At 40.7% G+C, this 22091-nt stretch overlaps 1 protein-coding gene and 1 pseudogene across 4 annotated transcripts in view; one reads left to right on the top strand and one right to left on the bottom strand.

Moving 5' to 3' along the window:
• The first annotated feature begins 9016 nt into the window (after positions 1-9016).
• The window catches only part of MCCC1 (methylcrotonyl-CoA carboxylase subunit 1), a 62193-nt gene continuing 49118 nt past the window's right edge, over positions 9017-22091 (top strand). For 2 of the 4 annotated variants that reach the window (XM_063102086.1, XM_063102057.1), the window contains exons 1-4: positions 9017-9177; positions 13585-13631; positions 15594-15730; positions 18499-18594. In XM_063102086.1, coding sequence (XP_062958156.1) covers positions 9086-9177; positions 13585-13631; positions 15594-15730; positions 18499-18594 — 372 coding nt within the window. In that variant the 5' untranslated portion in view covers positions 9017-9085. Of the gene's footprint in view, positions 9178-10580; positions 10657-13584; positions 13632-15593; positions 15731-18498; positions 18595-22091 lie in introns of those variants that run through there. The other 2 variants (XM_063102067.1, XM_063102076.1) reach the window with 2 other exon arrangements.
• On the bottom strand, positions 21482-22073 carry LOC134387937 (large ribosomal subunit protein eL19-like; annotated as a pseudogene).

Genomic DNA, 22091 nt, shown 5'->3' with positions numbered 1-22091 from the left:
ATCACCAACTGAGAAGATCTTATTCAGTTGTTTCCCAACTGTCATATATGTTTCACAATGGGGTCGGGGACACAGCCTAGGGGAGTAGTGTCTAGTCTCTATGTTCCAGCCTGCGGCGGCCATGAGAAAGTGCCTCTTAGACCTCCAACTACAGGATGTGTCTAAGGGCCTTTGGCTGCTGTGCTTTGAAAGCTATCGCCACATTTGCACCAAAGCCACAAGTATCTTCCATAGGCAGCTCCCAGGCAAGATGGCAGATGGCAGAGAAAGGAGTGTGGAGGCTGGGCATGGCAGGGTTGCTAAGGTAGAACCATTCTGGGAGACACAAGACTCATCCAACAACTGACTTTGGCTCGAGGACTCCCCAACTGCCAGATTTGTCACCCAATCTTCTTTCCCTGTCCCCTTCATTCCTACTCAGATTTGCATCATGATCTGAAAACTCTGCTGCCTCTTCTGGCTCACCATTTTTTCCCACAGGCTTTTCCTCTAATAAAATTCCTGCATGTTTAGTCCTGTCTTGATATCTTTTTCTTGGAAGACCCATACTAACATAAATGGTACTGGGAGTGGTCAAAAAAAACAGGCAGTAAGAAAGGATTTGGGACTGGCTCACTCATTGCCCAGCAGGTGGAAGGGACACTGTCCTGGTTGATAGATGGGTGCAGGTAGTCCCTGGCTCTAGGTGGCGGTTCAATTGCTGAAGATTTCATTGATGGTGGCCTGAGAAACAACTTGTTGGAGAGGAATGCTGTGGCAGGTGTGATTTTGCAAGCATTTGAACAATATGGGGGAACAATGCCTACAGAGACAGCAGAGTGGGCTGGTTACTGCTAAGTTGTGTTGATAGCCCTGCAGAAGGATAGTGAGAGACTGAGCACTGTTAACAAGCAGTTTACTACTAAGTGTGAAAGTAGGAAAGCCTCAGCGGTAGCTTACAAAATGGGCATTATCTTCCACTGTGAAAGAGCAGCAGGCCAAAAATCTAATTGTGAGTCTGCAGAGCTTCAGAGACATTTGAATACTCAGCCTTAGCAGGTCTGGTATGCGAAGGGCAGGGCCTTGGTGGGGAAAAACTGGGGTCTTGAAACATGGGACAGGGACATCTAGATGGAAGCCACTGGGGATGTTTGACCCTGCAAAAGCCCAGGACTTCTGGGATTTCAGAGGCAGCCTAGTCTTCCCTAATACATGCTAGCACTTCAGCTGCCTGGAAGATAAGACAAGCCTCACACACACACACACACACACACACACACACACACACACACACACACACACACACACACACACACACACACACACACACACACACACACCTGGAAGATAAGACAAGCCTCTCACACACACACACACACACACACACACACACACACACACACACACACACACACACACACACACACACACACTAGCTGGCATGTACAGACAGAGCCAGGTGAATATTCTTGGGGTTGGAATTTGAAGGTGCTTGACTAAGGGTGCCAGAATATAAGTCTAGATAAGCAATAACTCGTTGATTCAAAGGTAGATTCTTGGAACATGGCATTTCAAACCTAGCAAGGACCCCAGGGAATGAGCACACTGACTACAGGATGGCTCTTAGAAGGCTGGGGAAAAAAATGGCCAATTCTCAGCAAAGTGGAAATGCCTGAGTTGCCCTGGCATATGGCAGAAGAAGGAATGAGGAGGCTGAGGAAAGTGACATGTTGGAATGGATATATTTGGCAAGGTCAAAAGATAAACCAGATGATTATTTTCCACAGGAGGGCTCAGAAGAGAAACCATTCCTCAAGGCCATCAGGAATGCATTGATGAGAGGGGCACCAGCATCACTGACAACTTCAGCATGGCTCTCCTCTGTAGCACAGATGGTAGCAGAGTGGTCAGAGCTGGGACCATGTGAATGATGGGTCCCCCAAAACACTAAAGGGCAGGTGATAACCTTTAGCTTCTACAAGCCAGAAGGCTGCAAATTACCATAAAAATGGACAAGGTCAGAGGGACAGGTGAGGGGGCTGGATTTGTAGGGATTGTGGATATGGTAAATGGAGCATGGTATCCTTAGGAGCAAAGTAGATGGACAACCAACATGGGTGCTACTTAACATCTACAACAACAACACAACAAAAAGAACAAGAATGGAGGAGCCAGAGACCAAGGGTGGTCACCCCAATAAAACCCCATAATCCCTGACCAGTTCCCAGAACAGAGTCAATTTTCAGATCTGGAACCTATTGCCTGAAGAGGTGGTAGGTCCCTAAGAGAAAGGACCTATGAAGATTCTTCCAATTCTCCCCCGAAAGGGGCCTGTCTGTGGTCATTTATTTGAGTGACTGTACACCAGGGAAAGGAAATAACCAGATATTTCAAGCACTATTGGATGCAAAGTCTGGGCTGACACTGATACCCAGAGACCCAAACTGTCATCATGACACTCCTGATAGATTCAGGGCTTCCAGGAACCAAGTAATAAATGGAGTTCTGGCTATAGTTTGGTCCTCAGTAGGCTCACTGGGTCTGTGAACCCATTCAGTGGTCATTTTCACAGTCCCCAAGAGCAATAAGATTTGATGTATTTGGCAGATGGAGTAACCCTCACATTGGGTCCCCAGTCTGCAGAGTAAGTTATCATTGTAGGGAAAACCAACTGGAAATCTCTGAAATGCTTCCCCCCTTGTTCCCACCAAAATAGAAAATAAAAAATAATGTTATATTCTGGAGCAGGATGGTGAGGATCAGTATGATTAACAACCTAGAGAATTCCCAGTTATCTCTCCATTTAATTCGTCAGTTTGGTCTCTGCAGAAAAAGGATGGACACTAGTGAATGACTATAGGTTCCCATGAACTTAATCAAGCAGTAGCCGTGACTACAGCTGCTGTGTCTGATGTGGTATCATCGCTGAAGCAGATTAATAAGGCCTCTGGCATATGGTATGCAGCCATTGATTTGGCAAATACATTCTTTTCCATTCTAATTACAAAGCGGACCAAAACCAGTTCATATTCACGTAGAACAGACAACTGTATTTATTTACAGTTTTGCCTCAGGTCTCTGTTAACTATCCTGCCCTCTGTCATAATATAGTCCAAAGACATCTGGGCTACACAGACATCCCCTAGGACATCACTGCTCATGCTAGTATGCCGACAACATCATGCTAGTGTGTTGGAGGCTTTGGTATGACACAGATGTTCTAGGAGGTAGGAGAAGAACTCTATGAAGATTCAGGGATTGACAACTTCATTGAAATTTTTAGGGGCCTATGAGGTCAGGGCATGCCAGAATATTCTTTCCAAGGTAAAATACAGATTTTTTTGCATCTTGTATCCCTTCCACGAAGAAAGAAGCATAGAGCTTGGTAGGCTTCTTTAGGTTCTGGAGGCCACATTTCACACTTAGGAAAATTCCTCTGGCCCATATTTACCAGAGACATAGAAAATTATCAGTGAGTGGGGGGCTGCAGCAGGAAAAGGCAGTACAGCAGATCCAAGTCACAATGCGATCAGCCTTGCTGCTTGAGCAGGTCAGTCAGGCAGACATTATGGTGTTAGTCAGTTTGAAATTCTTGGCAAACTCCAGTGGCAGGATTGTAACACTGGGCATTCTGAGCAAGGCCAAGCCCATGCCATTTAAGCAGATACATGCCCTTGGAGAAATGGCTCTTGGCATGTCACTGGGTCCTTAAACACTTGACCCTGGGGTGCTAAGTGACCATGCATCCAGAAATGCCCATTTTGAGGTGGATTCTGTCAAACCCACTAAGTAATAAAGTTGGATGGGTCCAGCAATAGTCAATTGTGAGATGGAAATGGTATATCCAGAATCAAGCCTGTGCAGGACCAGAGGGGGTAAGTAGGCTTCCCGAGCACTTAGTCCAGACCCCCAAGTTACCCAGCAGAGTTTCACCAGTGCCCTTCCATTGCACCTATTTACTGGGGGGAGAAGGGAGGAGCATGTAACCAGTTGAAAATGGAGGAAAAGCTCAAATTGTTCTATATACCAGTTGGCATTGCAGCTACATTCAGAGAAGACAATGGGGAAGGAAAATCTTCCCAATGGCACAGCAGCAAGTAGGACCCCAGTCATCTACTTTGTGTGGAAGGAAAAGTGGTCCAGTGTGAGAAAATACACAGATTTCTGAACAGTGCTTCAATTGGGTCATCTGGTCAGGGGTCTGGAAGAAAAAACTGGAAGATCAGAGACATGGAGTTCTGGGATAGAGGTATGTGGATGGGCATATTAGAGTAGGCAAAAGTGTGAAGAGTTTTGCATCACATGTTAATGATTACCAGAAAGCACCCGCCAGTAATGAGTCACTGAACACCAAATCAATAAAATGACTCAGCCAGTTAAGTTAGCTGGCCTTTGTCACAGACCACATAGAATTTTCACAGTGGGCATGTAGGGGCTACAGTGGCAGAGATGAAGACAGTGTATAGGCCCAATAACATGGCTTCCCACTTACCAAGGCCAGTCTAGCTACTGCAATTAGAACCACAACAAGATACCATTTCACAGCCTCCAAAGTAGCTAAAATTAAAAAGATTGGCAATACCAAATGTTCATGAGGAACTGCTAGTAAATCACCCCAAAACTTAGTGACTTAAAATAACAACTATTTATTTTGCTCGTGATTGTGCAGGTCAGCAATATGGCCCAGTCTTGGTGGGGCTGTTCTGATCATGGCCAGGTTCACTCATGGTCCTGCAGTCAACTGCTGAATCAGCTGGTGTTCGCTGGTACAACTACCAATTTACATGATGATCATGTTAAAGGCTATCAAGAGGATGCAATGAGCACAATCCAAACTTCAGGAACTTTTAAGACCAACTTTAAAAAAAAAATCAAGGGAATTAAAATAGAGATTGAAGAACCCACAGATTAGTAAAATTATAAAAAAAAAAAATCAAACAATTGTAAAGTTTGAATCTTTTTTGGAAGCTATTCATACAAACTGCAAAAATTAAATTCAAAAAAATTAAAAAGGAATAATTCAGTCATGTGTTGCTTAACGACTGGATATATTCTGAGAAATGCATTGTTAGGCAAGTTTGTCACTCAAAAATCATACGGTATACTCACACAAACCTAGATGGTATAGCCTACTACACACCTAGGCGATACAGTATAGCCTATTGCTCTTAGACTACAAACCTGTAAAGCATGTTACTATACTGAGTACTGTAGGCAATTGTACCACAATGGTATTTGTGTATCTAAACGTAGAAAAGGTACAGCAAAAATATGGTATAAAAGATAAAAAATGGTACACTTGTATAGGACACTTAAAATGAATGGAGCTTGCAGGACTGGAAATTGCTCTGGGTGAGCCAGTGAGTGAGTGGTGAGCATGAGGGCCTAGGACATCACTGTACACTACAGTAGACTTTATAAACACCATAGGCTTAGGCTACACTACATTTATATTTTTAAAAAGTAATTGCACTATGACATCTTGGTGGCTACAATATCATTAGGTGTTAAGAATTTTTCAACTCCATTATAATGTTATGGGACCACAATCATATACACAAGTCCATAGTTGACCGAAACATCATTACACAGTCCATAACTGTACTTATAAGAGAAACTTGAAAACTAACTCTATATGATAATATTAATCAATTATTGTTAATATTTTAGATGTGATTCCAATATTTTGATTACTTTTTAAAAGAGTTATTACTTTTGGATATATACATACTGAAATATTTATTTATGAAATTAAATGATAGCTGGGATTTGTCTCAAAATAATCTGGTCAAAGGTAGTAGTGGGTGGGATATAGATGAAAAAAATTAATCGTGAGTTGAGTAATTGCATAATGGGAGCAGGGCTTTATTATATAATTCTACCTACTTTTATAAATATCAAAACTCTTCCTAAATAAAATGTTTTTAAAGCCAGGGTAGAAAAACCTGTGCATGGGAGAAAATGTCCTTTCTTTGCTGGATGTTGCATCTGCTGTGATGGCAGGAACTTTAGCCTTATTCTGACACTTACTGAGAATGACAGAACAGGATGGAAAGTACATGCCTGTATCCTTTACGACAACATTAAACTATTTAGTTAACCAGTCCTGGAAACAGCCTACTTTCTTCCCTGTTATGTGAGATAACAGGTTATTTCCTCTTTTTTGATTGGGTGTTCTGTGACTTACAGGCAAAAAACATAACTGATATGGAGAATAAGAAGACATTGTAGTATCGACAAGATCACAGAGTTTAATTCAAAATGGTGAAAGTGATGACAAGGAAAACGTCTGAGCCTTTTCAGATATTGGAAAGCCAAGCTGGTATACATTTGTTTTCAGTACTACTGAGCCTTGCTCTATTTTACTAAATGGATTTTCAGGAGTCTAGAGAGACCCAGAGCACATCAATTTTTTGAGAAATTTTTCTTTTTTTTTAAATTTAGGAAACCCAAAACAATGTTTCAAAAACTGTGGTATATTTTAATGTTGATATGTAACAAAATAACATTTTTAACACAAAGATTGCAATGCAATATTGTGGCTATTCTCAGAATAATTACAAGATAAAAGCAAAATGCTATTAACTTATAGTGCACTACAGGGAGTGTGTTCCTGCCCAGAGGCACAGATTCAAATTTCTGTCAATCTGATCACTGTTTTGCTGGGACTGTATTTTAAGACTCTTTTTGAATGGAAAGTCTGGGTTGATAGCCCTCCTGGACCTTTTGTTTTTTCCTGTGATAGGCCTAAGAATATCTTACATGTATGAAGCACTTTACAGTTTTCAAAGCTCATTTGACAAAACTTAAGTAATTTTCACAATGATCCCATGAGGTAACATAAACACAGGACTGCTGTGTAAGATTGTGCAGGCTGCGCTCTGATCCAGGCTTCCCAGCTGAGGGTGTCCATGGAAGCTGAAATCCAGCCTCATACACAACTCACCATGCTGTGTGTCCTGTCCTGAGTTTGTCTTTTCCAGGAGGAAGAAGAACTTTCATCTAATTTGCCCAAATACACAGGCAAATAGCAGTCCTGATAATATAATACATATGTAATCATCTTTACCACCATTAAAAAGCATGTCAAAATTTTTCAGTACATATGACTCTGTAGGAGGTCATCCTTTTGTGCCCTCGTTTGATCCCAGATATACCTAATGAACACCAAAGAGGCTACAGGTGCTGCTGTACACTTCTATCAGAGCAATTGAGAGGACGATGGGTCAATATAATAATTGCCCTCGCCCAAGAAATTCAAAGTAATCCTGCCTGCTTTAAACAGGACCAATGGGTAGAGCTGCAGAGAGGAAAGCACAACAGCTTCCATCTCTGTCCCCCCACTTCCACTTCCTCTCCCCACATATTTTTTCCAATCAGATTTAAACATTACTTATTGTTAAAGCCATGTCTGTTTCTTGTAGAACTTCTCAAAGTACAGAAAATTGTTAAAAAGTAATGGTTAAAAGGAGTGGTGGAGAATCAAGTATAACTCTACCTATAAGCGACAAAACAATCCAGAATGTTAAAACAAAACAAAACAAAACAAAACTTATTTACAGTGAAGAAACCTGGCAGATCACCTTAATCAAGCAATGAAGTTAATATCACCAGTCATGGGGCAAACTGACATTGTGTACCTTCTGATATAATGCATGGAGAAGGGCACATCAATTCTGTGGTATTCCTGCCTAGAAGGCAAAATCTAAATCTAATGTGAGGAAATAGATGAACCTATCAAAGGAAAAATAAAATTGGAGGCCACAATTTGGTTATACTCCTAGGCCAACTGTCCATAGCCGTGTAACCAAAACTTGAGCTATCCTGATTTCCCTGAAAATGTTAGCTCTAAACAAAAACAAACTTAAGCTTTTCTACCTTGTCAGCATGTGAAAATTAAACCAATAAAAATCAGCTCATGCAGCTTTACTTGCACAATAGAGATCGATGTGCTTCCTCATTTAGGAAGCTGCACTGAGATCTCTGGTTCACAATCTGTTCTTCTGTAGGCACAATAAACTTTAAAAAATTTTAATTGATCTGTTTTATCTTTGACAAACCAAAATTGAGGAATATTCTACAAAACTGGCTTGCATTCTTCAAAAATGTCAGCGTCATGATAATCTGAGAAAAACTGAGGAATCATTCCAGACTAAGGGAAGTGAAAGTCAATGCAATGCATGGTACAGGGTTTTCTTTTGCAATAAAAAGGCATTATTGGAACAACTGGTGAAACTCAAATCAGGTCTGTAGAATAAATAGTATTTATCAGTGCTAATTTCCCAATTTTTATGATTGCTCTTTGGATAAGTAAGAGAATTGTCTTGTTTTAGGAATTACACACTGAAGTAGTTAGGGGTAAAAAAAATGTCAAATTTTTAATTTAATTAAATTAATTAATTAATTAAATTTATTTATTTTAAAAGATGATCGGTAAGGGGATCCTAACCCTTGACCTGGTGTTGTCAGCACCACACTTTCCCAAGTGAGCCACGGGCTGGCCCTGATTTAATTTAATTTTAATTTATTTATTTATTGAAACACAATTGATTGTACATATCTGTGGGGCACCACAATGAATATCAGAACGTCTTTTTTTTTTTTTTAAAGCTCTGGTGGCTGTAAAATTTTAGTTTAGTTACTTATTTCATTTTTCATTCTTGAGAATGCTGGAGAACTTTGTGCTCTCCACCCCATGTGACTTTTCCCCACGGCTCTGTCTCCCCCACTGTCTCACCGGGAGGAGGACTCTTTCCCAAGCCGGACGAGAGCGAAGAAAGGAACCCCCGGGAAGAAGCCCCAACTGAGCACCAAGAGGCCGAGGACGGTACTCTTCCCGGCGCAGGCGCACACCGCCAGGGGCCGAAGAGACCACACCTCCCCGCGGGCCGGGCCCGACTGGCCAATCGTGGCCCTGAAGCCCTGCTCTGTTCTTTGATTGGTCTTAGTGGAGACGCCCCCCACCTGCCCTTGGCTATTGCTAGGCTTGATTCAGACGGTGGCCGCCGCGGGACAATAGGCTTACGGAGGCGAGGAACGAGATTGTGTGTGTGGGCTGCAGCCGCCGTTGTGCCTGGGAGTCAGACAGTGGCTGGGCTCCGGGGACATGGCGGCGGCCTCTGCAGCGTCGGTCCTGCTGGTGGCGGCGGAGAGGAACCGGTGGCAGCGCCTCCCGAGCCTGCTGCTGCCGCCGCCGAGGTAACGGTGGGTGGGTGGAGGTCGGAGGATCAGTGCGCGGCGGCGCAGGTGGCTGGACCCGCTTTAGCAGTGGGACATGGCGGAGACCGAGAGTCTGGGGGCGGAGCAAAGGGAAACCGCCGCCTCTCGGGGGGAGAGGGACGTGCTGCTCTCAGTCCCGGCATCGGGAGGGAAACATCGCCACACCCACTCCTTCCTTTCTTCCCCGCTCCACATCGACCCTTCAGCCCGCTGTTGGCTTCTGTTTTTCCGATTGTGAGGACTGGGGGAGACGGAGCTGGGCCTGCTGCTCTCCGTCTCCCCGACGCTTGCACGCTCTTCACCCTTTACACGGTGCTTTCGCCGCGCTGCTTGTGTAGGGAGCGTCGTTATAATCCTGCTTCTGATAAAGCCCAAAGGGATCAACGACTTGCCCAAGGTTACACAACCACTAAGAAATGGCACCAGGACGCCCTCAAAGTCCATTTCAGTTCAGCTATCCCCCATCATGTGTCCAGTTCAGAGAAAGACTCCTGGAATTCTTTCCATTGATAGAATGAATCTAATTAACAAGAGCAAATGTACCTTCCAGAGGACTGGAAAGTTGTTTTGTCAAAAGCTCTTGTACCCAGGTTTGAATAAAGCTATCTGATGACTCACTGTATAGCCTCTAGGTAGGCTTAGCTCATCGCTAGGTGTGCGACCTTGGTAAGTTAAGTAATATCTCTGTCTTTCAGTGTCCTCACCTAGGAGGAGGTGATGATATCAGTATCTAGAGGAGATAATACTAGTACCTTGGGCTGTAAAAATTAAATGAATTGACACAAGGAAAGAGATTTAAATAGAGTCTGGTATATATGAATCAATCCATAAACGCAGCTTTCGCAGGCCCAGCCCTTTAGATCAACTTTTTTGTCTGCTTTTATTTTCCACAAGCTATTGTAGATGCCTTGGGTTTTCAGTTACTTAATTGTAGGTCTAGCCCCAGAGCAAATTTTCTTTTTATGCCGTGATTCTCTAGTAGTTCAGAAAAAAAGCATCTCTAGTGGTGGAATTGTAGACATAGAGTAGGCTGGTATAGAAACTATCTTGGAAGCAACTTCTTAATCTTGCTATTTAAGCCATTGTTTTAAGTTGTAGTTTATATAATTGTGAAAAATGGAATAGACTGATCAGAACATTTTTGGGATACAGGATTATAGTTAAATGTGGTGAGTATGTGTGTGTCTCTTTCTGTCTCTTTCTCCTCCTCCCCCTCTATTGGTCTTCATTAGAAGATGGCAGAAGAAAGCTTTAGGTCAACAATGACCTTGAAACTTAAAGTCTTAAGCTGGATTTACCAAGAAGCCGCAATTTTATAGACACATCTGCCCAGGACAGGCCTTGACTCTTATCAGAAACCTGTCTGAAGCCTATGAAGGGAAGAAGATGCTGTGAGCTAGAAAGACCTTATAAAGATCAGGAAAGATGATCCCTCTCCTTCAAGATTGAGAAAATGAGGTCAGTTGAATTGGAAAGATATGGAGAGCAGCAGCCTCCTGAAGCTGTCTTGTGGAAATCATGTTCCAAAGCCATGGGTCTTGCCACCAGCCATTCATGAATGGGAACATCTGGTTGAGTGTGCATCATAGGGCAATAAGTGTATGGACCCACTTTAGTGATTCTGCCTGCTACATCTCTGCCTCAGTGAGATGCTAGTCCTGCTCAGTTACATAGTTACATACATAGTATACATATCCTACTACCTAGTTACATAGTATCTAATGTACACTGTGCTTGTTTTTTTTCTTTTTTTTTCTTTTTTCAAAGATGACCGGTAAAGGGATCTTAACCCTTGACTTGGTGTTGTCAGCACCACGCTCTTCCAATAGAGCTAATCGGCCATTCCTATATAGGGATCTGAACCCGTGGCCTTGGTGTTATCAGCACCACACTCTCCCAGGTGAGCCACGGGCCGGCCCCTTGTACACTGTGCTTTTTATCTTGTGCTTTGTGAAGGATCTAAAATAGTTAGTCCTTTATAACCATGGTTTTGCCACATCTTCCACATGTAGACCAAAAAGACTAAGGTAGAATTGCTTCTGCAGTTTGTTGGTTTCCTGGAATATTCTTTTTAGCTGAAACCTAATAGGCATTATACTTTTTTGTTCCCAAAGTGAATCTGGCCTGCTTTCTGTCAGCTCTTGGTTAACATTTCAGTGTTAACTTATGTATAAATAGGTATCGTGGAACTTAAAAATTGTTGTAGACATTCACAGACTTCTACCTAGTTAATACAAGGACTTGGAATAGAATTATATGCTTTTAAAACTGAGAGGTATCTTCAAGATCACCTCTTATAGTCTCCTCTCTTGTTGTGTGAAAACATTGAAGCCCAAGATGTAAAGCATGCATCCTAAACTGAGATGATATCACCCCTCAGGAAGCAAAAATTGGTCCTTTTTTGTTTTTAGTTTGTTTTGCTTTGTTTTGTTTTTGGTGGCTGGCTGGTATGGGGAGAAAATTGGTTCTTGAGAAATCAAAAAAAAAATCTTACATGTCATCATGGTTGTGGTCCTCCAAAACTCAACCCTACCTGCAAAATCTTATTCCTTAGTATTTAAGTTTTCTCATTCAGAGGGTAATAATGAAAAATAAAAAAGGTTGAGAAACACTGATGTAGAGTGACTTGGCCCTGGGCAAGCTGGTCATTGGAGGGCCTTGGCTGAGAACTGAGCTCTTCTGGCCCCACAGCCAACATCCTTTCTGCTGCCTTTATTCAGCTTCCTTCCCTTTATCTCTCTGGTCTTTTTTTTTTTTTTTTTTTTTAAAGATGACCGGTAAGGGGATCTTAACCCTTGACTTGGTGTTGTCAGCACCACGCTCAGCCAGTGAGCGAACCGGCCATCCGTATATGGGATCCGAACCCGGGGCCTTGGTGTTATCAGCACCGCACTCTCCCGAGTGAGCCACGGGCCGGCCCTGGTCTTTTTTTTTTTTTTTTTTTAACTGTTTATTTTTACTTTTATTTTTCAAGAGGAATAAACCATAAAAGTGTTGCATAAAAAATTCCAAACCTCAGATCAGCCCCTGTGATATTTTACCTTTTTCATTGAACCCTCCAAGGTTATATAATAAAAATAAACAGTTTGTTGGGTTCCAAATAGAATCTCAGAAGTGCCATTAAATTTTATAAATTAATTTGGGAAAAATTGATAGTATTACTATGTTCACTCACACCACCCCAAAAAATTAACAGATTTTTCCACTTATTGAAATCCTTATGATTATTTCTCAGTTAGGTTTTGAATTGTCCTTACATGGGTTTCACACATTTCTAATTAAGGTTTTTAAAATTAATACCCTGAATAAAATATTTTTTCCAGTATACTGTTTGTTGCTGCTATACAGGAAAATATATTGATTTTTATATATTTATATCTTCTCTGATCACTTTTCTAAATTTTCTTCTCGGAGTTAGTCTGAGAGTTATATTAGTGTGCAAGGAATTTATTTGAGAGTGTTCTTGGGCAATGGAAGGAAGCTGATTGTGCAGAAGGAGGATTTGAGCTGTAGTGCAGACATGGCCAGGGCCAGCTCGGAAGCTGGGAGGGAGGGCCTTTCAGAGTTTTCCTGATTGATAGGGTGCAGGGTCTTTTATATCCCTTTAGAAGCTTGTCCCTGGATCCAGCAGGGCAGCTCTTTTCTCAGTCTCAGCTGACAGCAATTGGAAACATTAATTCCTCAGTCTTGGGTGCTCAGGGGTCTGGGTGGCATAGCTAGACAATTTTGGAAGCTGGGAAGTCCAAAGTCCAGGGAGCACATCTGGTGAGGGCCTTGTTCTTGGTGGTGACTCAACAACGATGAAGGGAATCACATGGCAATGGCAGGAGCAGAAAGAACTCTCTCTCTGATCTTGATTTTCGAAAACTGTCTTATCAGAGAGTTGAATTTGATTGCTGTTTTTCAAACTGTATTTTGACCAGCATATTTTATTTAATAAAATAGAGTAAAGAACGTATCAAAATGCAGTTTTTCATGAAACTACTGTTTTAATTGTGTGGGCACCAGGTAGTTTTTACTGTAAATTGTAGTAAAAAAAAGTTTGAAAAAAAGCTGAACTAGATTATCTTGAAGTGCCTTGGCTTTTTAATTGTTTCTGACTCTGTGGTCATATGCCAGCCTCAGGAGCAAGCAGGTTAAGTGACTCATTTAAGGGCATATAGTGCGAGGAGAAAACAGCCAGAACTCTCTAACTCCTATGATTTCTAGACTTGTTTTCTTCCCACAAAGAAAATCTTACTAAATCACTATTAGCAGACTTAAGGTTTAATTTAGGTTGTGTCTGGACCTGGCTTCGAGTTTTACAAAATTTAGATTCTTTTGAAAGAATAATGACCGATCTCACATATTCTGTTTAATTATAATTCCATTTGGATTTGTTTATAGAAGATGGGCTTGGAAGCAAAGAACCATGAAGTATGCAACAGCTACAGGTACTGACAGACTTTGTTGTTGTACTATTTGGTTTTGCTTCAGATTATGAACCAAGAAAGGGAACTGTTTCATTCCTTAATTTCTGCATAACAAAATTAGTTCTTCTAAACCTTTGAAGTTTTGGATTTTCGTGATAATTTTCTTAGTAAATATTAAGTTATGGTTTTCACCTCTTTTATATCAAATCTCTCTGTGGAGTCTAAAATTATAGAGGGTAATAATGGAGAATGTTTTATATTTATGGTTTTATTTCTGTTTGACCCTCTTGGTGTATTGTGATCTAAACTGATGCTTTTAAAACAGTTCTTTTGAGTAGCAGAATCTTTTTTCAAATAAAATTTTATGTGAAATTCCTAATTATAAAACATAAAAATGTAATAAAAGTATAATTTCTGGTTGATTGGGCAAACTCCCAACTACCCCACCCTGTAATCACTACTCCCCCCTACCCCCCATACTTACTTCATCCCAGCAGTCTCTGTGACAACTCTTGGGCTCTATAGATCCCTACTGAGAAACACTTGTTACACTTCCTTCTGTGTAACTGAGATGAAAAAAAAGAAAGAATTACTCATGAATGAGGCCTGGAGGGACTGCAGCCCATCAGGGGAGCAGCAGCCCCTATTCAAAACCAGCCTTTCTTTTTATTGACAAGACAAGGAAGTTTCACAAGAAAAATCAGTTGATTCCTTCATCAAAAGAAGGACATAAAAACAGGTAGTGTTACAGAAGTAAGGTATGGCTAAGTATAGCTTTAAACTACTGAAACTAGTAACAGCAGTAAAATGTGACATTCCAGAATGCAATTTGTAAAAAGCTAAGTGATCCACCAAACAAACAGCTTGTCCTTAGCAAACGTTTTCTTTTCCACATACTTCCCTACAGCAATTTCCTTAGTATATTTAAACAGCGTTCAAACAGTTTCCTTAGCATATCTTAAGAACAATCAGTAGGTTAGATAGTCAATAATCCTTCCAGCCAGAATCAGACCAGCGACCTAAAATAGTCAAAGTACACAATCCCATCCCTAAACAGTAATTAGAATTGGTTAGATGACTTTTGCCAAACTTATCTGTGGACTGTTGTCCCCTACTCGAGGGCTATAGCCCCATGCATGCATTTACCTAAAAATCCTATTCTAAGATCAAAGGAGAATCAAGATTTCTAAACCCTCAACAAACACTTTTAAATTATATGAAAACTTATTTTTTGAGAACTTCATTATAAACTGTCAAAGAACATTTATTTCATGTGTAATGGTAAAATTGTATTTTATATATTAATGCAATAGCATGTCATGTCACTGATGTCAGTAGACTGTTGCAATAGTCATATCTATTGCAAAAGAACCACACATCCCTGGGTACATAAGGATTAAGGCAGTGGAGGTGACTAAATTCTGGAGTGAGACAGACCTGGGTTCAAATCCTGGATTCACTACTTTTAGCTGTATAACTTCTGGAAAGTGGTTTCTTTCCACCTTAGTTTCTTCATCTTTAAAATTGAGATAATGATAATAGTATCTACTTCATTAGAATTATCATGAGAATTTAAGTCCAGGTCAAGTCTTTAATGCAAGATCTGGTAACAGAAAGTATTTATTAAAGATTAGTTATTATTAACTATGATTATTTTTATGATGATTATTCTATGATTATTTTAAAATTATTATAATTTCATCTTTGGCCTAATAAAGCACCTTTTAATTTTACTTTAAGATGCTTTTTATTTTAAGTTAAAAAGCTGAGTAACTTAAGAGTTTGTGTTAGTAAGTGTATCTTGAATTTTAGTGAAGAGAGAAGAAATGCACTGTCTAATATTAAAATGGGAATTTTAGGCTGTGTTTTGCTGATCTGATTTTACCAAAACAAATCCTTACCAGCTGGTTAATATTGTATTCTTATTCTCATTCCTTGCTCCCCAGTAACATTTCTGCACGATTTTCATGGTGTTTTAAACAGGAAGAAATATTACCAAGATCCTAATTGCAAACAGAGGAGAAATTGCCTGCAGGGTGATGCGAACAGCTAAAAAAATGGGTATACAGTCTGTGGCTGTTTATAGTGAGGCCGACAGGAATTCCATGCATGTAGATATGGTATGTTGTTAAAAACTGGAAGCCAAGTCTTGTAAGTGGTCACATTTATTTATTTATTGTGTCACTATTTTAGTTCTTTATGATGACAGTTGTTATTAGGTAATGTTAACAGGGTTTAAGTAGGTAAGCTCAAACTGCTCACTAATAATTCCTTTTGGGAACATTTTCCAAGTATAACACCAGTCGAACTAAATAGTGCTTTGTGGCATAGTTGATTTACAGGCAAGGTCGTTATCTCATCAAGGACTGGTTAAAACATTTGAAGAATGGCTTATCCACAGACAACACTTTGAGTAGCTCATGTTCAGATCCCTGATGTATAAGCAGAAAGATCAAGACTCTTCTTAGCAACTACCACTTACTGGCTGAGTGATCTTAGCCACATCACTTAATGTTTCCAAGCTTGGTTTATCTGTAAAATTATGATGAAGAAGACCTGACTCCCCTGAGGTTTGTGAATGTTATCAGTTATTGCTAGCTATTACCCACCAGACAGAACCCTAACCATGTGTGAATTCAACTATTGGCTTTCCCTATGCTAGCAGCATCACTGCCTAGCAGGCCCATGTGGCTCTCTAGCCACTTCTCTTTCTTATTCTGTGCAGTGACTTCTTCAAACCTATTTTGCTCCATTCCAACCTCTAATTCTCCCTCTAATCACCTATTCTCAGCAGACAATCTTGAGGAAATAGAACTGAGCTTCCTGCCTAAGAATTTACTGATCTGCTGACATCTGCATCCATCCTCTTGCCATCCATCCAAGACCAGTCATCTGCCTGTGTTCTGGATTCCTTCTCTTCTCACCTTTCTAAGAATCTTCCTTTTTCAGTGATGTGTCATCATTCACTTTCCACTAGATCCTTCCTAACCATTTAAATGTGGTATATAGTCTGTCCATCTTCTTTGCTGTTGCTAGCCCCACATTCCCCTCTCCCTACCTTTCACTCTTCCTTCTTCCATTTAGTGCTAATGTAAGAATCATTTGCCCTGCTCTTTCCTCTTCCTTACATGCCTCCCATTCTCTTCTCAACCCATTCCTGTTGAGCATATATCTTCTCCCCTGCATTGACATTGTTTCTTCTTCTTCTTCTTTTTTTTTTTTAAAGATGACTGGTAAGGGGATCTTAACCCTTGACTTGGTGTTGTCAGCACCATGCTCTCCCAAGTGAGCTAACCGGCCATCCCTATAAAGGGATCCAAACCTCTGGCCTTGGTGTTATCAGCATCGCACTCTCCCAAGTGAGCCATGGGCCAGCCCGACATTGTTTCTTCTAAGGTCACTAATAATGTTCATGTCCCTAAATATGATGGAATCTTTTCAGGCCTGAGCTGACTTGACCTCTCAACAGCGTTTAACACCGTAGGAAACTACTCCCACCTTTTAGTAACAAACTCTTCTTCTGGCTTTCATGACCTTTTATCCTTTTGTCCCCTCTCAGCGTCCTTTTTCTGGTTCCTACCCATCTACCAATCCCTTAATGTTGAAGTTCCTTGGGACATGGTCCTTGACCCTCTTCTTTTCTCATTGTATACTCTCATTCTAGATCATGCCACTTACTCGTGTGGCTTTGTTAAAAACTCCCACATTTCTGTTTCCAGCCCGCACTTCCTTTTGAGCATGATACAGGTATATTGAACTGCTCACTCAACATCTCCACTTTAACGTGTCACAGGTACCAAACTAATATGTCTGAAATTGAACTCATGACCCTTCATCCATACCAAACATCCTTTTCTTGCAGATTTCCCTAACCCAGTAGGTGGCAACACCATTGCTTATAAAAATAGTAATGCTGAACATCTGGGAGTCTTTAACCATGTCTTCCTCTTTTTCCCCACTCTTCATACTCTTCCCCCCCATCCAAAAAAAAAAAATCAGCATATGCTGTTAATTCTGCTTCCTAAACATTTCTTTCCACTTCTTTCTGCCCTGTCACTATCCTCTCTTGCCTGACCAAATGCTATAGCCTCCTAAGTAGTCTCCCTACTTCCACTCTTTACCCCCTCCCATGGTCTATTTTCTATATTTCAGCCAGAGTGAGAATTTAAAATAAAAATTTGGTCATGTTACTTCTCTGCTTTAAGTGCTTTAAACCTTTATATAATCCATATGTAATATATATAATCCATATATAATATATATAATTGTTAAATAATTATTTAACAATAATTTAAAAGATGGATAATATTCAGTGTTGATGAAGGTGATTAGAAATTGGTATATTGATGGAAATGTATATTAATAAAACCATTTCAAGGGCAGGAGCTATTAAAATGTGCAGTGGGCATTTAAGAGCAGTATAAAATAGTTCACACATGTGTAGAAGGAGCATTATCATCATACTCTAATTATAAACTTTAAGTGAGCTTTGTAACTTTTTTCTTGCTTTGTACATCTTATGTATTTTGTTTCTGTGGTCAAATGGTAATTTTTGGCATTAAACACATTTAAGTTATTATTTTTACTAATAATAATACTATGACTAATGCCTGTTGCTTTCTATCCCAAGACACTTTAATTTCACTCTAGCATGTGGTTTATGCATGAAAATCAAGCTTTGGCATCTTCTTCATGCAAAAGATTTCAAGACTGGCTTATTTTTATATCATAGACATGAGCTGGTATTTCTATTTCTCAATTCTTGCATTGTTCTTGGGGAGCTGGCATTTTTATTTATAATACTAAAATGACCCTGAAGCAGTTCTATGTAGTATATGAGTATGTATTAGCTGTATAGTCTTTTAAGCATGTAACATTTCTTAAACAGGCAAATGAAGCATATTCCATTGGCCCTGCTCCCTCCCAGCAGAGCTACCTTTCTATGGAGAAAATCATTCAAGTGGCCAAGATCTCCACTGCACAGGTGAGAGTTGTGAAGAGATTTACAATGCAAAAGGAATGTTTTGTACAATTTCTGAAGAATATTTATTTGTATAAATTATTTTCTATTTTTACCTATTCCCAAGATTTTTACATTTGATTATTGGGTTTCATTCAGCCACTCTACCTTCTTACTGAATCCTGTGTACTTTAGATCTTTTGGGAAATAGGTGGGGGGAGAGTCTAAATTAGAAATTAAAGGGCCGAGCCTGTGGCGCACTCGGGAGGGTGCGGCGCTGGGAGTGCGGCGACGCTCCCAGCGGCCGCAGGTTCGGATCCTACATAGGAATGGCCGGTGCACTCACTGGCTGAGTGCCGGTCATGAAAAAGAAAAAAAAAAAAAAAGAAAAAAAAAGAAATTAAAATTAAGAGAGAATTCAACTCTTCTACCTTCAAAAACTAGATGCTAGGAAAATCAGATCCTTTGGGAAAAGTAGATGGTGCTCTAAATCAAGGTAAGACATAATCAAGAGAGAAATTTTGTTTCCCCTTGACTTCCCAGTCTCATTCTAGGGCCGGCTACCTGTGTTTCCAATATCTCAGGCTCAAAATTTTTATGTTACATCTCTCCTTTATCCTTCAAAATCAAATAGGAGCTAACTTGTGTTGAATCTTTCTTTGAAATGTCTCCAGAAGTAGTTTTTTTTTTTTATCACACAGCCATTTTTTTATGATCTCTTGTCTGGATTTCTAAGTCTCAACTGATTTCCCTTCTTTAAACCTCTTACCGATCCAGTCAGTTTTCTCTACTACCAGATGAACATTTCTTAAACTCTGGTTTCATCATTATTTATCCCCTACTTTTTTTTTTTTTTTTTAATAACGTCACCCCTTCTCCATCCTATACCCCAGTTAGTAAATCTTGAGTGGTTACAAGATAAAGTTCAAACTCTTCTGCCTAGCACTTAAGAGTTTCTGATATGGTCCCATTCTATTTGTTAAAACTTATTTCTCTTGTTTGTTTGTTTTTGTTTATTTAATTAAACTTTTTGTTGCTGTTTTTGTTTTTGTTCTGGTGGCTGGCTGGTAAGGGGATCTGAACCGTGACCTTGGTGTTATAAGGCTGTGCTCTAACAAACTGAGCTAACTGGCCAACCCTTAAACTTTTTGTTATAGAAACGTAATTGGTTATACATATTTGTGGGGTACAGAGTTGAATATCAATACCTGTATACAATGTGTGATGATTAAATCAGGGTAATTAGCATATTCATCATTACAAAACTTAATTGTTTCTTTGTGATAAGGGCATTCAATTTCCTCTCTTTTAGCCATTTGCTAACATACAGTAAATTAGTGTTAATTATAGGTGCTTAGCTTGACTGTACACCAATATCAAAACATTTCTTATTGCCAGTTCTGTATTATAGCTATCATGAACTTTTCTCCATCTCCTTTACATGCCATGCTTATTTCTTCTTCTAAGCATTTGCTTATATTGTCACTCTTGCCTGAAACGGTCTCTTCTCCCTTCTGTTATCATTCATACATTTATTCTCTCAACAAGCATTAATTAATCTTCTGCCTTGTACCAGCTTCTGAGCATGGATGCAACAATGAATGAGACAGAGTTCCTACCCTAAGAAGCTACACTGTAGTAGGTGAGACAGATAACATTTAAACAAATGAAGAAATAATGCAACAAAGAGGGTGATAATTGACAGAAAGAAAGTAAAGCAAGATAAGGAGATAAAGACTGGGTAGGTGGTACTTTTAAATAAGGTGGTCAGGGGAGGCCTCTCTGAGGATGTGACATGAGGAACTTAAGGAGGAAGGGCTGGCCAGTTAGCTCAGTTGGTTAGAGCACAGCCTTGTAACAAGAAGGTCAAGGGTTCAGATCCCCTCACTGGCAAGCTGCTAAAAAGAAAAAAGAAAGAAGTTTCAGGCAGAAGGAATTGTCAAGGCTCTGAGATGAAAAATGCATGATGTTCAAGGGACAAAAGTGACTGGAGCTAAGGAAGTGAGGAGCTGTGCCATTCAGGGTACACTTAGTAAAACTAAAATTCCATTAGATACTTCAACAGAGGGAATTTAATTTAGGAATTAGCTCCATCAGTGTTAGAGGGCTTGAGAAGGGAAAAGGGAAAAAAAGATACGTCGGAATTACCAACAGAAATTGACAATCACCGCTTGGGCAGGGCAAGATGTTGGAGGAGGACCCCTCTGAAGCTGTTGCGGAGATCTGTGGAGGGACCCGACCTGACATCAGGGGCTTGATGAGTCTGGGTTTGGGAGTTTGAAAAGAAGCTGAAGACTGGAATCAGCTGCCACTGCCCAGGGCAGGGGGTAGGAAAGCTTCCCCTGCTCCCGGTTTTCCTATAGTGACCCTTGCTGGCAGAAACCTAACAGGAAGCCCAGCTGGCAAAGACCCAGAGCCCTGTCACAAAGCACAGTCTAGAAGATTAGGTTTGGAGCTGAGAGAACCAACTAACACAAGAAGAAAATGGTAGGAGATGATGAACCAGAGAGAGGTAGTGGTCGCATCAGGGATAGATGAGGGGGAGGGAGGCGGAGACAGGGCTGATAGCAATGAAAGCAGGCAGAACAGTGAGGAGCCAACTGCAGTCGTCTCACCCTTCACTGCCACCTGAATTTCTGCTCCTTTTAAGTTCCTTTATGTCTCCTCTGGTCACATGGATCGCTCCCTTTTCCTTTAGCATTTGATTTCCTGTTCCAGTCATTTTTCTACTTAATTAGCTACTGTCTTTAATGATTTAAATATATGTCTTGTTTCCTTCACAACTCTATTGTGCTCTTCTTAAACTCACATCTTGTGCCTTTCTCTTTTTTTAGCGGATAAAGGCTTATTTTATTTGAACGGTTGATCTATGTGGTCACCGAGGCCACTATGTACAAATAGGAGGGAAACTTTATTTCTTGGTCTCTTCCTCCTTGGACAGAGTCTGGATGATCTCCTCCTTGGCCTGGAGGCATTCCTCGTGGCATTTGCCTGCTTCCTTAGTCTTAGACTTGTGGTCCTCAGCCTGGTCAGCCAGGAGCTTCTTGCAAGCTTTGTCTGTCTTCAGCTTGTGGATGTGTTCCATGAGAATCCTCTGGTTTTTGAACATGATCCCCTTCACCTTCAGGTACAGGCTGTGATACATGTGATGGTCAGTCTTGTTAGATTCACGGTATCTTCTGAGCAGCTGGCACAGAATCCTCATCCTCCTCATCCAGGTTACCTTCTCTGGCATTCGTGCATTGGCCATACCCTTTCACTTACCTATGCCCATATGCCTGCCTTTCCGGCAGGCCAAAGTGCTTTTCTGGCATTGAGCCCAGGAATGGATAGTCACGGGCTTGCGGATAGTTCAGCCCATCTTTGATCAGCTTCTGGATCTGCTGACGGGGGTAGACATTGGCAATTTCATTGGTCTCATTGGGGTCCAACCAGACCTTCTTCTTGCCACAGCGAAGGACACTGGAGGCAAGCCGCTTCTGAAGCCTAAGCATACTTATGGCTGCTGCGAAAGGAAAGAA

This window comes from Cynocephalus volans, chromosome 1 (genome assembly GCF_027409185.1).
Source record: "Cynocephalus volans isolate mCynVol1 chromosome 1, mCynVol1.pri, whole genome shotgun sequence".
Classification (NCBI taxonomy): domain Eukaryota; kingdom Metazoa; phylum Chordata; class Mammalia; order Dermoptera; family Cynocephalidae; genus Cynocephalus; species Cynocephalus volans.
The sequence above is the reverse complement of the archived record's forward strand: the minus strand, read 5'-3'. Positions and strand labels throughout refer to the sequence as shown.